This window comes from Syngnathus floridae, chromosome 12, assembly GCF_059516105.1.
Source record: "Syngnathus floridae isolate MCC-2025c chromosome 12, RoL_Sflo_1.0, whole genome shotgun sequence".
Lineage (NCBI taxonomy): Eukaryota > Metazoa > Chordata > Actinopteri > Syngnathiformes > Syngnathidae > Syngnathus > Syngnathus floridae.
Window position 1 is genome coordinate 3,309,045 of NC_142424.1, and position 16,963 is coordinate 3,326,007.

Below are 16,963 nucleotides of genomic sequence, written 5' to 3' on the forward strand. Positions count from 1 at the left end.
GCTAATCTAGAGAGTGAACAGCCCCGGAGCACTTGAGGACAAATCTTGTGCCGCTCTCGATCAATGTCCATCGACTGGGCCCGTTTTTACCCGACTTTCATTCCCGTAAGTGGATTTGCTCTGCAGTGTGTGCTCCCAAAGAGTCAATGGGATAAAGGTCAAAGGTCATCATGACAATAAAACAGGCACCTGGCTTTTGTTTTTTCATGTTTCGTATTCAACGACTATAACATTATGTACAATTTGAGCATTTATATGGTATTTAAAAAATTTAGAGGATTCTGTGATTCTTTAGTGTACCACAAGAGGGAGCCATAGTACCACAAGACGTACACCCACAGACTCGCAACTTGCTTCTCTACATTGTTACCTATATACGTTTGTACATTATTATGACAGGTATCTCAACTCTCAATCGAAGTTTACTCTACACTCTCTTTTTGTTTTGTTTTGTTTACTTTTAAGATTCCTAAATTCATAAATGGCTGCATCAGGAATAGAGGGATCAAGAGAGGCGAGGATGCTCAGGCAGAGGAGACGAGAAGGAGGGAGGGGGTCATTTTGATTTTGTGGGAGAGGAGCGAGCTGCACTGCAGCAATTGGGCGTTGGCTCGACTCAGCCGGACGAGAAGAGAGCACGCAGAGGTTGTTGGGACGTCACTGAAGGGGACGCAAGCGGAAATAGACCTGTGTTGTGTGGTCCTATTCGTAGCCGCATGCATGTGCGTGGGCTGAATGTTAATTGAAAAATAAAAGGAAACCAACATGATGATCTGTCTTTCAATTTAAATGGACAATGGCAAAAAGTATTTAGTTGATTTTTCATGTACTTCATTTGGGTAGGATAGTTTTTTCTGCTAACTTTTTACTTTTGTTCTTCAGAAAATGTTGAGTCAATGCAGGCTAGCATTTTATTAATTGTATTCTGATCAAAACAGTTTTTTGTATATATATATATATATATATATATATATATATAGTATATATACACAGATATATTAAAGCACTCAGTCTTCATTTTTGGGTTACATTGCGTAACCAATGCACAAAAAAAACTATTCCAAGGCAATAACGGCAAAAGATTAGCGCACAAGCGGTGGGAAAAAATTATCGGGGATCAAATAGCAAGTAAATTAAAACCCATTATAAATTAATTCCCAATTATGCTTTTGGATATCTCACTCAATTTGCATGTCATTTTGCTAACATTTGTCTTATTGCGTCCTCTCAATGCGACAGTTGCACTTCCCGCTTGCACTTAACTACTGTACTGCAGTTTTGCGCAGCCTCATGAAATATGCAAGAAGAAGCATTGCCATTGGCCCACTCACCTTTGCACAACTGTGTGAGCGTGCGCACAATGACGAAATCAAAGCGACAGCTTACTCAGCTGTGATATGCGAGTCTGACTGGCTTTACAGAATCATTTATAAAAGCTGTGGAGACTCTACTACTCCATACATGCCCCCCTTTAAGTATTTACAAAGGTCAAAAAGAAATGTACAGATGCTCCTTGATTAATGTAATTGCACCCTTCTCCACTAGATGGCAGACAACATGTAACAAACAGGTTGATTCAGGTGAAAAAGTTTTGCTTCACAGATAAAGTTTGTGCAAAAATTAAGAAAAGTGGTACCCAAAGACGTTTCCACCCCGGAGGCAAAGCACAGTTGCCGAAAGACAGCATAGCGGTATAAATTAGCATCAAAGTAGCAATTGAAATGCACACCAGGAGACCTTGTACAATACAAAGGGATTGTCACAAATAGAGCAAAAACTGAGTCACCGAGCTCAGATAACACTCCTATGAGTCATGAGGGAAAACCCAACTGGTTTTCTCGCTTGTATTTTTTCTGAAACTGCATCGCTTCAGTGAGTTGAGTGCAGCAAACAATCTCGGTGCATAATGTAGCGTCAGATGCAACGGCAAGGGGGGAAGTCCTCAGTGAAATGTAGGCAGGTAGCATTTAAAAAAAAAAAAAGAAAAACGAATGACAAGACACATTGCTGATTTGCTAAGCAAGCTGATTGTCGGCCTTTCAAGCAGCAACATCTGCTTCCTTGCAGAAAAAATCTATACCCAGCGGGCAGAGAGTTTTAAATATATTTCAAACTCATGCTGTAAATGTATATATTAAATGACATCACTCTATTAAACCCTAATTGTTTTCCTAAAAATCTATTATTGGGGTTTCTCGGGAACTCAAGGCCTTTGAGGGGAGTGTCTCAAGACAATCTCATTAGTAGGACGATCGACTCCACGGACTTAACATTGGGTGCTGTTAGTGAACCAATTATGGCGTGTAAAAAAAATTTACCCCGGGCAACGCTCAGCAATCACTTGCTATCAAAGTGAGCGATCGAAACGGACGCCACATGGTGCACATGGCCGACGGCGTTCTCTGACTAACCACATTGTAGTGTATAATTATCTGGATTTACGAGTGGATCACTTACAAATAAATCAATTAAGATTGCTTGGTCATTCAAAAATGCAATAAAAAAATTGCTTTTTTTGATTGAGTTAAATATTTGATCCCAAAAAGTGTGTGTTCTGCAATCCAACTTTCAATTACTTCTTCTGCCGCAGCAGGCACATTTACGTAATGAGAGGAGAATAGATAGCTCGCACAAACTGTGGTTGAGCTGTATCAGGATTCTGCAGCTCAGCCTCTGCAGCACAACTCCACCTTCCTCTCCCATTCAGCTGCAGCTCACTGACTTACCCCAGAGACGTTTGCAATGCGACTAAACCTCGAGGCCATGTGGGCTCACTAGGCACAATATTAGGTACACCTGTGTATATATACACACATGCATTTATATATGAGAAAAATGACATCATACAAATAATGTAAGTGAACTTAAAATTCAAAACACACTAACGTGACATGTAGACAAGAGGCCACCGGGAGGTGAGATGATAATCGGTGGAAAAGACGCTGTCTCGACATAACCCAAGACGATGTTTAATAATGCAAAGCAAATTTGAGTGGGAGACTCAAGAGATTGCCTTATGCCTGCCGTTTTGTTGGCGACTAAGCTAGCAAAAATTTTCATCATCTACGAGCGTTGCTGAGATTTTTTTCTGAGATTTTGTCTCACCCGAAAAAGAGAGTTGCGATAGGAAATAGATAGAATGATAGATGATTTCATAAAGGGAGTACCTCAGGGTTCTGTTGTAGCACCCATGTACTTTGCAATATGTTATCCCTCACTCATATTCAGACACAATATTTTTTTCTCAAACTGCGGATGGAAGCCAATTTCTTAGTTCTATTCACTAAATAAATAAATCGACTTTTTTTCTGGGTAGTCAAGGTCGTATATTCTGCTGCAGAATGCTCAACGATTCCAGTTAGCAACGGCATTGGATTTCATGCCATTCATTTCAGTCGTGACTCCGTGATACTTGATCCAAAATCAGGGTCCAGAGAGTCATGTGATCGTCCCAACACAAGGGTGAGCAATTGCCAGCCATACATAATTCAATGTGATAATACTGCAAAGCAGCGAGTTCAATGAAGTACACCCGCTGACTCCTAAAAAGAACCTACAAAATATTTAAAGTGTGACGGGCGGTGATGGTGTGTGTGTGTCGGTGGAGACGTGCAAAGAGGGAGGGAGAGGGGAGGGTTGCAGAAAAGGAGGGTGATGAGTGACTCTGCAGATTTCAACAAGAGGCCACACTCTGGGATATCGGAAGACTGGAAATTGAGTTTTTCGTTTGATTGTGACACAATCCGAGTGATGAAAGGGAAATGCATTCCAGCACAGGAGATGACTATATTGATGGATTAAAGACTAATCTTGCCAAAACATGGCTCTACTTTATAAATATTGCATTTTTGGGTCAATTGTTCTTTCTGATGAAAATATGTTACAAAATAAACTTTGGTTACTTCCTTATAAATAAACAGTATGACACCAATAGAGAAATAAGGTGTCCGATTTATTGATACATTTTAATCTGCTCACCTTTTCCTGATCAGTGACTTCCTGCTTAGGACGAGATTCGATTATTTTGGGGTGTTTGAAGCTTTATTTATCGATTGATATGATCTTTTTGCTGATTGGCTGTGAGAAATCACATGGTTCCACGGCCATTTTTTAACCACTTTAAGTAACCACCTCATGAACCCAAACATCTAATTGGCCGGTGGAGAAAATCAGCTTTAACTAATATCTGTGATGCCGCTTGTAAAATAATAAGATGTGAGTCAGAGTGTGTGTCGAAAAGATCTGCACCCGAGAGAGAGAGACCGAGCGAGAGAGCTAGTGATGCATTGCAGATAAACTGCAGTCTAACCCCTCCCTTTCTCCTCACCTATGCACCCCCACCCTCCTCCCTCCCTCCCACCCTTGTTGCTCATTTGTTCCTTGCCACTGTACACGGACGGCATCACTGTCCCGCACAAGCACACACAGTAACTTCATCCCACACATCCCGTCACACCTTGCTTACCTCGACATATCTTGAGATAACCTTTGCACCGCTCTGCTATTCTGCTTTTCATCCATCCCGGGACACTCAGGATCAATGTGGACGTCCTAGAACAAAGGGCAAAATATTGTAGAAAAATTAAAATAAATCAATTAAATGATATACGAATAAATATTAATATAAATAAATAAATAAAAACAAATTCTAGGAAATTAGGCCTAAAAAAAGAAAAACAGAAAATTTGCTGCAATGATGTAGCAGGCTACTGACTTGTTTATTATCCCAAACTAATGGAGGAAAAATGTCAAACCCTGAACCACAGAAATGCCACTCACCCCTCCCTTAAAAAAAAATAACATTTTGATGACAAATTGACAGCTGCATGTTTAAATGAGGCACATGTTGCCGTCCCGAGAAGGCCGACAAGTGCGGCGGCTACCTGAAGGTAAATGATCCTACGTGTGGAAGATCGATTTGTTGTCGAGGTCGAAGTGGCAATAATGTTATGGCTGTGAACAAGAGAAGACGACCCACGGTGATTGCGAGGCAGGCAGACAAGCAGACGGCTTGACGACAGTGTCGTGATTCATCTTTTATATTAAATCAAGCCCAAAATGATTCCTATCCTAATCAAATTTACGTGACTATATTAGCTGGATAATAAGGGTTTGCATTGAGATGACCTAAAAAAAAAATGAAATAGAATTGGACCGCTGTCAAGGCAAGAAAATAATCGAATGTCAACCGTTTGAGCGCTGTAGGTATCCTGATGTCCATGTTTCTGCTTAGTCAGCTCATTTGCAACATGGCAACAGTGTCGATGTGCTAGTCTGCCACGCGTCAGCTCTCCGCGAGGTCACGCTGTCCTTGTATCCAGCATACGACAAACAACAAGCATCTGCATTACAACACTGTTTTGGGACTTGAGAACTTTCAAGCTAATTGATGGGCCAGATTTGGCTGAGCACATTGGCTTGTAGTCATTTCAGCACCTTTCTGCACTGCGTTGGAGCCTTGAACTCGCTCCGACCGGCTCTTGTTGCAGGACCCCACCCAGACCCACTCATCACACCACACTGTCTGTGACCCTCTGCGAAGACCCAACATCTAAAAGTCCGGCATGTTCAAGGACGATGGAAAACGGGGAAGGGGCGTGGCTCGGATTGTGTTCATTTACATGGGATACGGTGCTAAAAATAGACACGGCGCTTTCATGCCGCAACTTATTTTTTTCAGTTTGTCCTGCACTTGCAGAACAGTGAGGAGAGGAAAACCTCAAAACATCTATGCAGCTGTTTTTGGTGCATTAAATAGCTGCTAATCGTTGGACATCGACCACATTCAGATTGATAGATGATCAATAGAGCGGGGTGCATTGGAGGAAGGAGTGGTTAGACAACACTCATTGCACACTTGTGCATGCAGTGACTACAATGATTAGAAGATTTCAGTTATGGGTGTAAATATGAGATAAGGCTGCATAATAAGCATTTTTTTTTTTTTTACAAACCCCACAAAAGTAAAAGAAAAAATCCTGCAAAACAAGAGAATGTCCCCATATTTCAAAAGGGAGGCAGTGACCCACATGCCCCCCCCCCCCAGCTCCGCCAGTGCAATACATTTTCCCCAAAAGTCTTATTTCTTTTTCTTAATTAGGTGATCCTTCATATTTTTTTCTTGCCTTGAACTCTGCCATGATCTAATTTTCTCCCAGCTCCTTCTTTATTGTTGAGTCATGAACACTGACCTGAAGTGAGTTGAGCGATGCTTGCAGTTCTATAGATGTTGTCCTGGTTTCCTTGGATAATCTTTGGGTCATGTTTAAGCACCTTTGGAATAATAATCACAAAAGTTGTTCATTTCATTTCCGAATATATTCATTAAACAGTTGATTTTCTTCGACGTTAAACCACCACAGAAAATTATTGCATTGGGATCTGTCCATGGTGCTGATTTTTGTGCGCGTCTCACTATGCAATTTACATTATAGCGTCAATTGCAAATTTGCAACTTCACGCCGTGCTAGAATACGAACATGACAATGCAATACTCAATACTGTATGTGTGGTCATGTGTTCGCGACTGCCCAATAGCAGAGAGTTGAATGTGAGCAGCGCTCCCCCTCCCTTCCTGAGCAGGAGCAAGTTTCCTGGCGAGCATAGCGATGCTCATCGTATAAAAGGTGCGCGCAGAGAAGGTGGAAGTCGCTGTGGAAGCCATCCACCCCTCACACCTACACGCATACACGTCCCCCCCTCATTCTGTACAGCACACCCACATAGTCACTGTTTTTCCTATTAGTTCTCGCACACTTGGCAGGATGGACGCCATGGGGAGCCCTTTTAGGAGAGTTACGGACAGCAGGACCAGCTACAGCTACAGCCGCTCCGCAGGCGGCCCGTCCACCGGCGGATTCCGCTCCCAGACGTGGTCCCGGGCCAGCCCGGCTTCCAACGTGAGCGCGTCGTACAAGAGCACCGTCAACAAACCCCGAATGGACACCTTCGAACTGAGCCAAAGTTCCCTCCTGAGCGCGGACTCCTCCAGGCGCTCCAACGAGAAGGAGCAACTCCAAGGGCTCAACGACCGTTTCGCCGTCTACATCGACAAGGTGCACTACCTGGAGCAGCAGAACAAGCAGATCGAGGATGAGATCCATGCCCTGAGGAACCAGCAGGTGTCCCGCTCGCAGTTGGGCGACCTGTTCGACCAGGAGCTGCAGGAGCTGCGCGCCACGCTCGAGCAGATCCACCGCGACAAAGCGCAGATCCAGCTCGACAGTGACCACCTGGAGGATGACATCCTGAGGCTCAGGGAGCGCCTGGATGAGGAAGCCCGCATCCGGGAGGACACCGAGGCCATCATCCGCGTCCTTAAAAAGGACGCCGGTGACTCGGACATGCTCAAAGCCGAGCTGGAAAAGAAAGTCCAGTCGCTGCAGGACGAGGTCGCCTTCATCCGCAACAACCATGAAGAGGAAGTCAACGAGCTTCTGGGCCACATCCAGGCGTCTCAGGTGACCGTGGAGAGGAGAGACCCGCAGCGGGCCGACATCACCGAAGCTCTGCGCGAGATCCGCAGCGAGCTGGAAGGCCACTCGGACAAGAACCTGCAGCAGGTTGAGAGCTGGTTCATGTGCCACTACACCAAACTGAACGAAGCCTCCGAGCAGAACAAAGACGCCATCAAGAACGCACGCGACGAGATCAACGACTACCGGCGCCAGCTGCAGTCCAAGACGGTCGAGCTAGAGTCGGTGCGCGGCACAAGAGAATCCCTGGAACGGCAGCTGGGCGACATCGAGGACCGCCACAACGGCGACCTGGCCAGCCTGCAGGTAATGTAACTACCGAATTTCCGAAAAAAGTAGCGTAAAGAACTAAAGTTAAAATTAATTCATCGCACCGTTTGAAAAAAAAAGTCATTGTGAAGGGCAAAGAATATTTATATCTATATTTGTATTATTTTATTCGATTTTAATATTTTTTATAATTTTGGAAAGTTTCATATCATGTGTATTTTTTTTTTACAAGTCACGAGCCGCGACTCTATTCAAACTCTCGTGAAGGAGTTAAAGGGACTGCAGCAGAATGACTCTCTCTCTTTCTCTCTGCACATTTTTGCTGAGTAAGAATCATGGCGGGATGCCCTCCTCACTGGCCACGTCCTTGCATCACACCACCTCTCCTCCAGGGCGGGGTGCATAAAAATGAGACTATTTAAATATATGCGTCAGAATACATTATGATACATGCAGGGCTGAAACAAAGTCAACGTGGTTTTCTTTCATTCAGAAGCCAATAATATGCTACTAAATTAAAATATCTATATGTGTTTTCTTTTTTATTTTTTTTCTACAGGAGACAATCCACCAACTGGACAATGAGCTCAAGAGTACCAAATGGGAGATGGCACGTCATTTACGCGAGTATCAGGATCTGCTCAATGTCAAAATGGCCCTGGACATTGAGATCGCTGCATACAGGTGAAACAACATAAAAAATAATGATAATAGTTAGAAAAAAAAAAAAAGCAATGAGGTGTGTTTGAATACTCAACGGTAAAGTAATTATTATTAATTGTTATTTTTAAATTAAGATAAAACATTTTTACATGTATATTTTTACTGATAAATTCATTTTCTATTGCGCTAGTCATTAATTATCACTTTTCACAATTTAGTTTTTTAGGCAAGTACAGGGACACCACAAAAATTCCGATTAGTTAAAATTCTGAAGCTTGTGAAATATTTTCTGTTAAATTGCATTTTGTTTTCACATAGTGCGCAGTAACAATTTTGAATGTTTTGACACCTGTTCTGTAGAGATCATATAATGGACTCTCTTGATTATGCCATCAGGAAACTCCTGGAGGGCGAGGAGACCCACTTCAGCACATTCTCCCATCGTCCGGCTGTTTCGTACACCAGAATGTCACTTTCCAAATCAGAACCTCCCAGGATGAAGGTGCAACACAAATTTGTCGAGGAGATCATCGAGGAGACCAGGGTGGAAGATGACAAGACCGACATGGAGGAAGCCCTGGATCAGATTGCCCAGGAGCTCTCGGCCACACTTGAAGAAAGTGCAGGTGAGGAGGACAAAGAGGAAGGTGACGAGGAAGATGAGGTGGAGGAAGAGGAAGTCGTAGCGGCAACTGATGCTAAAGTTAGCTCCGAGGCACCGGCAAAAGACGAAGAGGGGGATGATGAAGAGGAAGAAGAGGAAGAGGAAGAAGCGGATGACGGAGAAGATGAGGCAGGTGATGAGGAAGTGGTAGAAGAAACTGTCCTCTGCTCAAAAACCCAAGAGTCCAAAGCCATTCCCGAGAAAGTAAAGGCTGAAGACGAGGAAGAGGAGGAAGAAGAAGAAGAAGAAGCCAGCGATGAAGAAGAGGAAGCGGATGAAGAAGAGGGTGAAGACAAAGCATCCAAAGATGGAGACGACAAGGATGACAAGGCAGATGAAGAGGATGAGAAGGTTGCAGTTGAAGACATTGTGACAGAAACCATTGTCGCCAAAGTACAAGTTCAGAAAACAGAAGCTACAAAACCTGAAGCCACAAAGGAAGCACTGACAAAACCAGATTCTCTTAAACCTGAATCTCCAAAAGGTGGTTCCTCAAAGTCTGCATCCCCAAAAGCTGGATCTCCAAAATCTGAATCCCCAAAGGCTGGTTCTCCAAAATCTGAATCTCCAAAAGCTGGTTCTCCAAAATCTGAATCCCCAAAAGCTCCTTCCCCCAAGACAGAATCCCCCAAAGCTGGTTCTCCAAAATCTGAATCCCCAAAAGCTCCTTCCCCCAAGACAGAATCCCCCAAAGCTCTTTCCCCCAAAACAGAATCCCCCAAAGCTCTTTCCCCCAAGGCAGAATCCCCCAAAGCTATTTCCCCCAAGACAGAATCCCCCAAAGCTCTTTCCCCCAAAACAGAATCTCCAAAAGCTCCTTCCCCCAAAACAGAATCCCCTAAAGCCGGTTCCCCCAAAACTGAATCTCCTAAAGCTTCTTCTCCCAAGACAGAATCCCCTAAAGCTACTTCACCAAAAACAGAATCCCCTAAAGCGTCTTCTCCCAAGGCAGAATCCCCAAAAGCTGGTTCCCCCAAGACTGAATCCCCAAAAGCTCCTTCCCCCAAGTCTGAATCCCCAAAAGCTGGTTCCCCCAAGTCTGAATCCCCAAAAGCTCTTTCCCTCAAGTCAGATTCTCCTAAAGCCGAGTCCCCTGAATCAGAATCTCCCAAGCCTGCACCTCCCAAAGAAGCCTCACCCAAAACTACTCCCCCAAAAGCAGAGTCTCCTAAATCTGAAACTCCCAAGCCTGCATCACCCAAAGAAGACTCCCCAAAGGCCGGTTCACCAAAAGCAGAGTCCCCTAAATCAGAATCCCCCAAACCTGCATCCCCCAAAGACACCTCACCCAAGGCTGGCTCCCCAAAAGAGGAGTCTCCTAAATCAGAATCTCCCAAGCCCGGCTCCCCTAAGGAAGACTCACCAAAACCTGACTCACCAAAGACCGACGCAACCAAACCCTCCGACGACAAAAAGATTGACGAGAAAACGACAAAGGACGCCGCCATGAACGGTGACATGGACAAAAGCAGCCCCAAGGAAGAACAGAAGAAGCTCGGTGAGACCAACGACGTGATCATCAACGGCGTGGACGAGAGCCCCGTCAAAGACGACGGCAGCCAGAAGGTAGTGATCACCAAAACGGTGGAAACCATCACCACAGGCGAGGACGGCATGCAGCAAGTCACCAAGTCCGTCACCGTTACCGAAACAGTGAAAGAAGTCGAGGAGGTTCTGCAGGACAAGCTGGTCTCCTCCATCAAGACGGAGAAGCACTCCACCCAGACCATCAAGCAGGTGACGGAGAGCGACTGAGGAGGCGGGCCCGCCGACGAGCAATCAAGCAGAACTAACCTACGAGAACACCATGCAGCTAGAGCGACATTATCAAACATACTTAGAGAGAAGCCAAACGCTACAAATGTTAGACATGCATGTTTGCAGATGCAAGGAGGAGGGCGAGCCATCCAGACATTTTATCTTTTACCCTTCTTGTCGCAATGCAACTGATGGGTTTGCGGTTTGGGGGGAAGGGCGGGGCTTTGCATGCTATTTAGCTCAGGGGCAGGAGGGGGAGGGGCACTTTCCTCTCCTATGTATGGCCGAGAGATAAGGATTCACTTTAGAGGGGGTATGATGTATTTTGTAGAGTGGGGGCGGGGCTAGGGGCGGGGCCTCTGCACACACGCTGTGCTGAAGTAGCCTTATACGTGACATATGAATATAGCAACTCAGCCAAAAAGAAATCACACACCTGCCGCAGCGAATGACAACAGGACGATCCGATAAGCGTACGGAGTTTCCGGGAAAGTCCTCATCGCCTTAACCGTGCTTTTCAATCCGTTCCGTCTACCCGAGTGCAGATACAAAGAAATACCGTATTAGTGCTTAGGGGGTCTTGCGTTCTCGTATGGGAAGCGGAAATCCAGAAAATATATGAGGTGCTACTTGTTTGCAGTCCCACAGCCGTACGCATCACTTGATGATTTCCCAGCAGCATTTGCTCAATAAACATCATGAAATCAAATAGTCAACTTGTTTGTCTTTTTTGTGTCAATGTGTTACAATTGAATTAAAAAATATATCCTGGAAACTTCTCATATCAACACAATAATAATCTTAATTTTTTTTTAAAAAATTAAATTACAATTGCTTAAATTTTATTCATTCAGTATTGAGACCAAATTCGCAAAATCACATTTGACCACTAGAAAATTCAACAATGTTTTTTTTCCCCCCATCAAGTGGTTGCAAAAAAAATAAACCATAAACATATTTTAAGCAGCTACTTCAAAATGTATCAGAATCCAGACAATTTTATTTTGTGCAAGCAAATAAAATTCAAATCACCTTTTTCTTTTTTCGCTGTAATAATGCAACTAATATTAATTTTAAAGCACAATCTAAAGTCCAGAGTGTCTCGTCTGATGTCTTGTTCTCATTTTAAAAGTCATGTTGCTATTTTGGCTCGATTGCTAACCTTTGGCCTTTGCAGACTTTACAGACACTCGGGTGTCTGCTCCTATTGGTCGAGTGGGCGTGTCCATCACGGCGGGAAGATCTCTCACGGGTGGAGCACAAGGCGGTCATGTGATTGCCGTCCTCATGGTGCTATAAAAAGAAAGTGAAATGTCAAGCGGGCCTCACTTTGGGTCAGCCATAGTCTGAGCGCAACTTAGAAGGACTGAGGGTGACAAATCGCTCCAAGCATGGCCGCCGTTCATCGTCTGGTTATCGTCCGTCACGGGGAGAGCGCCTGGAACCAGGAGAACCGCTTCTGCGGCTGGTTCGACGCCGACCTGAGCGAGAAGGGTGTGGAGGAGGCCACGCGAGGAGCCAAGGCCATCAAAGATGCGGGCATGAAGTTCGACATCTGCTACACGTCCGTGCTCAAACGTGCCGTCAAGACCTTGTGGACCATCATGGAGGGAACGGACCAGATGTGGCTGCCCGTCATCCGTACGTGGCGCCTCAACGAGCGTCACTACGGAGGCCTCACCGGTCTCAACAAGGCCGAGACGGCCGCCAAGCACGGAGAGGAGCAGGTGAAGATCTGGCGTCGTTCCTTTGACATCCCACCTCCGCCCATGGACAAGGACCACGCTTACCACTCCATCATCAGCGAGGTAAGCTAACAATGATTCAAGTCAATTAAAAGGAGGCATTTGCTAAACCCGCCGGGTGTCGTTTCATCGACCTTCAGTCCAGACGCTACAAGAACCTGAAGCCCGGCGAGCTGCCGACATGCGAGTCGCTCAAGGACACCATCGCAAGGGCTCTGCCTTTCTGGAATGAAGTCATCGTGCCTGAAATCAAAGCTGGAAAGAATGTCATCATCGCAGCCCATGGTAACAGCCTGCGTGGAATCGTCAAGCACCTTGAAGGTGAGCACCAAAAAGGAAATTTATGTGTGGATGTCAAAGTCTGTGGTTAACTAATTCTGACAGCAATATTTGCATACAAACACACACACACACACACTTAGAGTATATAAATAGCAGCTATGGGCTGAGGGACATGAGAGGGTCATGAGCCTGGTTCCCGTTACAGTCGCGACCTTTATCTAGAAAGGTTGGACGGACTAACACATTGAAAAAGCTACAAGGGCAATATTAAAGGTCACTTTCGACAAAATAAGGGTAGAGTAGAAGTCCATTTAGTAAAATTGAGGGTTAGTCCTATGACTTTCATGCAGCCATTTTCTAAAGTAACTTTAAAGTCAGCCTCTGGGAAAGTGGCAGGATACACCCTGGACTTGTTCCCGGCCCACTGCAGGTCACCAAACTATTTGGAGTCACATTGACAACCTCAGGGAATTTAGAGAATGACCATGTGAAAGCTGTAAAAAATTAAAAAAAAAAAAAAAAAAAAGCTTCTCGGTTGTGAAAGATCTGTCATGGCAATGCTAATTACAGCCACTAGGAGACATCTGAGCACATAATACTGTTTTCCTTACAGAAATGACTGCATGTCATGAAAATCCTAAAACACACTTATTCCGCCATGTGTCTTTCCCCAGGCATGTCCGACGCCGCCATCATGGAGCTGAACCTGCCCACGGGAATTCCCATTGTGTACGAGCTGGATGCTAACCTGAAGCCCGTGAAGCCCATGTCGTTCCTGGGCGACGAGGAGACGGTGAGGAAGGCCATGGAGGCCGTGGCCGCTCAGGGCAAAGTCAAGAAGTGAGCTGTCACCCCGGAAGCCCAACAAATGAGACTGTCCTTACCTCCAATTTGAACATCCATCCATCTTTGGAGTCCATTCCAACATGGGGACACTTGTCTCCTGTTTGCTCCAAAGGACGACCTGTCAACTCAAAGAAGCAGACCCACAACACAAACATCCAACTCAAGACGTGCACATCCCTCAGTTGTTTTAAGTTGTGGCCACCATCAATAAAAAAAACACATTTTATACAATACAAACTTGTGTCTGGTTCTTCTTCGGAAAACCATAATGACATTGTCCTCATCATATTTAATCGGCATAGTGCAAAAGGTGCTGAGGAATCGTATCCAGGACACTTTGAGATGAGGAGGGAGACGAGTCATCGGGTTCAACGTGGCAGCGTTCCCATAATGCGGGGACGAGCTTGACCGCTGCCTTGAAACTGAATTACAGCACCGCCTCTATTACAGCGAGCAGCCGAAGTAGAAAAGTGAACGGATGGAAGCGGTAGAAAAACACATTTTAAAGGAATAATTATTTAAATAGTCTTAATGGCAATCCATCTCCTGCATTACTAGTAGAGCATTTAAGATAACTTCACACTAAGGAGCAATTTAAGCGTTTTATTATTTTCCCCATAATAAAAAGACATGATGGTTGAAGAAGAGGAAAAATGTAAATGTCAAAGGTATTAAGACTTAATAAGTAGAAGTGAATGACTATATTATTTTATTTGGTGACCTTAAAAATCCTTCACAGGGCTTCACAGTGCTGCTGGTGTTCTTACGCCACCTACTGGGCAGTCAATGACAACACATCGTCCCGGATTGATTATTTTTTTGCAGCTTGCACATCTCTGACTGACATTAATTCAAATTCTCCCTAAAATTTGACCTAGGTAGTCAGGCTCTTGTTTTGAAATGTAAAAGGAGTGTTTTATCTTACATATCACACACAAAAAAAAAACTTTAACGAACCATCTTGAGTTCAATTTGACTGCTATTATTATTGAGCAGTCTGGTGTCAAGGTTCAGTGATTATTTCTCTCATTGTGGTTTTGGTCTGACGGGTTTGGACCTGTGGCAGTTTTAGGTTCTGTTTTCCTCCTGAAGGACTTGAAGAATCTGGGCAGAGACACGATCTTGTAAGGGTTCTTCTTGTACGTCACCGCTTTGTGCGTCTCGTCTCTCGACTCTTCCACATAGTTTGCTGCACTGGACACGTTCTTTTCTATACTGTTCACTAGCTCTCCCTGGCGGACGGAAATATAAACTGAATTGCATTATTCATTTACAAGAGGTAATTTTTTTAAGAGCGAGATTTAACCTGGCTCTCCAAAAGCATGGCAGCGTCGGCCAAGATGTCATGCAGCTCTCTGATGCTTGCCTCCAGCCGAATAATGTCCTCGTGACGAGACTTGATCTCGCTCAGAGCCTTGCTAGAAATAGAAGTGCCAGAGTCGACGATCTGCAAAACAAGAGTGAAACCTTTTACCATCTTGACATTTAAGGAACCCAAAAGAAATGAGGGGATATTTTAGAGAGCGACGAGCTAACTTTCAACTGACATCAGATATGAAGACGTTCACATTGTGGTGGTTCAGCATCTCCTCCAACTCCTCATCCGTGGTCACTTTGTCCACTGAACAAAAGATAAATATATTTTAAAAAATAACACAATAATTTAAAATATATATAAATATACGTATAATTCATAGCACTTAAGATGATTTAAATTCGCAGTAGTACAGAAGAGAAAAAAACTACCCCTAACCGCCACAAGAGGGCAGCAAAGCTCTGTTGTGATAACCAAGGCTATAACCTGTTTAAATGAAGCTTGAAACTCACCAATCTGCAGCTGTCTCTGAATATGGGCTTTGCATTTCTCTCTGAAGGCCACTTGAGTGTTGTGGTGGTTCGTCATGAGTTCGGTAAAGCAGCGAGTCAAGTGAGCGTGCTGGCATAGGAAACAACAAATGAAGAGAGATCACAAAAGCGAATGGTGAAATGTTTCTTGTGAATTTCTGAAGTGTGCACCTGGTTCAAGTGGGATAAATAGGCAAATAAATAAAGAAATAAACCTGATTGTTGTTAATGCGTTGCATTACGGAGGTGCCATTGTCGCTGCAGTCCGCCGAGAAACTTTCCTGCAATGCTAAAGTAAAACATTCACAACATTGAAATGCTTTACAGGGTAAGCAGAAACCTTCATCTTCGACGGACTCGTTTTCCTTGTCTAGCAAACGACACCATTTGCAAAACAAATATTTGCCCATTTAATATTGGAAAAGAATATGAGGAAGTGCAAAGCAACGGTCACGGTCGTAAACAGTGACGCCTAAAAAACTGTACACATATTTTTGTTTTTTTTAACAAACAGCCCTTTTGTTGAATTGTGTAATGCCATGATACAACTAGTGCGAATATTGTGCAAAAATGCGTTTTCACTCACTCTTTAACTTGGCTCGGAACAAATTTGCATCAGTCTTGATCTTGTTGTTAAGCAAGTCCAACTCTTCTCTGCATCCTGAGAAGAGTGCAGTGAAATGATGCTTTGAGTCGGTCTATTTTTGCAACTGCAATTATGGAGCATCGGGAACACACACAAAAAAACAAGGCTTACTTTTGTCTGGGTTGGATGAAGCAAGAAGAGCACTTTGTCTTTTGTCCACTTCATCCACTTGACAGGTCATCTTTTGTATGAGGCTCCTCAGCTCCCCTACCTACAAACACAGATTGGTCGAAAGAGCCCAAATGTGGAAAAACATGAACAGGTGCAGACTAACCGTTTTGAAAAAGTCCTCCATGGCGACTTTGCCTCTGGCTGCATGTGCCATATTCTCTGAATTGTTGTTGTTGCTGAAAGTTGCAAATATAGCTGACTTAAATGCCACCACCTGTTCCACCAAATCGAGAAGCCAGAAGCGACTCTATTTCTCTTCAAAGCACCAAAAAAACCTGGCTGCTGTTTTAGACCCAAAGAGACATTTTAGTATGCGGAGTGAGGCTGAGCTCACCTGTACACGAGCGCGTTCGTGTGTGCGCGCGGCCGTGGCAAAAGGCAAACAAAGGACACGACTTCCGTCAACTAATGTAGAAACTAAAAACCAACTTGTGAAGAATATCGAACACTCACGCTGTCTTTATGGCGAATAAGTTAAGGAATTAGAGCTTCTTTTTTTTTAAAAATCATTTTAGTTTTGTTTCATTTTTACCTGTAAGCAAGACGGGTAAGGGGGCGGGCTTAGTGCGCGATGACGTCACCTGCCCAAAGGTGATAT

The 16,963-nt window shown here is 44.2% G+C and overlaps 3 protein-coding genes across 6 annotated transcripts in view; 2 read left to right on the top strand and 1 right to left on the bottom strand.

Annotated features, from left to right (window-relative positions):
* Positions 1 to 6,611: 6,611 nt before the first annotated feature.
* Positions 6,612 to 11,539, top strand: nefma (neurofilament medium chain a). The gene is made up of 3 exons (XM_088391764.1): positions 6,612 to 7,781; positions 8,305 to 8,429; positions 8,805 to 11,539. Exons 1-3 carry the CDS (start codon positions 6,765 to 6,767, stop codon positions 10,825 to 10,827), a joined length of 3,165 nt encoding a protein of 1,054 aa, XP_088247890.1. The 5' UTR covers positions 6,612 to 6,764; the 3' UTR covers positions 10,828 to 11,539.
* Positions 11,540 to 12,139: 600 nt separating this feature from the next.
* Positions 12,140 to 13,940, top strand: pgam2 (phosphoglycerate mutase 2 (muscle)). Its single transcript, XM_088391771.1, has 3 exons — positions 12,140 to 12,638; positions 12,716 to 12,896; positions 13,532 to 13,940. Exons 1-3 carry the CDS (start codon positions 12,222 to 12,224, stop codon positions 13,699 to 13,701), a joined length of 768 nt encoding a protein of 255 aa, XP_088247897.1. The 5' UTR covers positions 12,140 to 12,221; the 3' UTR covers positions 13,702 to 13,940.
* A 455-nt stretch (positions 13,941 to 14,395) lies between these two features.
* LOC148389522 (syntaxin-2-like) overlaps positions 14,396 to 16,963 on the bottom strand; it is a 44,883-nt gene continuing 42,315 nt past the window's right edge. For 2 of the 4 annotated variants that reach the window (XM_088391766.1, XM_088391769.1), the window contains 8 exons: positions 16,469 to 16,541; positions 16,306 to 16,405; positions 16,135 to 16,209; positions 15,764 to 15,837; positions 15,531 to 15,639; positions 15,251 to 15,324; positions 15,010 to 15,150; positions 14,396 to 14,935 (listed from right to left, as the gene is read on the bottom strand). In XM_088391766.1, coding sequence (XP_088247892.1) covers positions 14,714 to 14,935; positions 15,010 to 15,150; positions 15,251 to 15,324; positions 15,531 to 15,639; positions 15,764 to 15,837; positions 16,135 to 16,209; positions 16,306 to 16,405; positions 16,469 to 16,541 — 868 coding nt within the window. In that variant the 3' untranslated portion in view covers positions 14,396 to 14,713. Of the gene's footprint in view, positions 14,936 to 15,009; positions 15,151 to 15,250; positions 15,325 to 15,530; positions 15,640 to 15,763; positions 15,838 to 16,134; positions 16,210 to 16,305; positions 16,406 to 16,468; positions 16,542 to 16,699; positions 16,774 to 16,963 lie in introns of those variants that run through there. The other 2 variants (XM_088391767.1, XM_088391770.1) reach the window with 2 other exon arrangements.

What these genes read in the sequence shown, in the direction of transcription:
- pgam2 (XM_088391771.1), top strand. Translation starts at nt 12,222, where the DNA reads ATGGCCGCCGTTCATCGTCTGGTTATCGTCCGTCACGGGGAGAGCGCC. An exon ending in ACCACTCCATCATCAGCGAG is followed by an intron (nt 12,639 to 12,715) that starts GTAAGCTAACAA and finishes ATCGACCTTCAG; the next exon opens with TCCAGACGCTACAAGAACCT. An exon ending in AATCGTCAAGCACCTTGAAG is followed by an intron (nt 12,897 to 13,531) that starts GTGAGCACCAAA and finishes GTCTTTCCCCAG; the next exon opens with GCATGTCCGACGCCGCCATC.
- nefma (XM_088391764.1), top strand. Translation starts at nt 6,765, where the DNA reads ATGGACGCCATGGGGAGCCCTTTTAGGAGAGTTACGGACAGCAGGACC. An exon ending in GCGACCTGGCCAGCCTGCAG is followed by an intron (nt 7,782 to 8,304) that starts GTAATGTAACTA and finishes TTTTTTCTACAG; the next exon opens with GAGACAATCCACCAACTGGA. An exon ending in ATTGAGATCGCTGCATACAG is followed by an intron (nt 8,430 to 8,804) that starts GTGAAACAACAT and finishes TTATGCCATCAG; the next exon opens with GAAACTCCTGGAGGGCGAGG.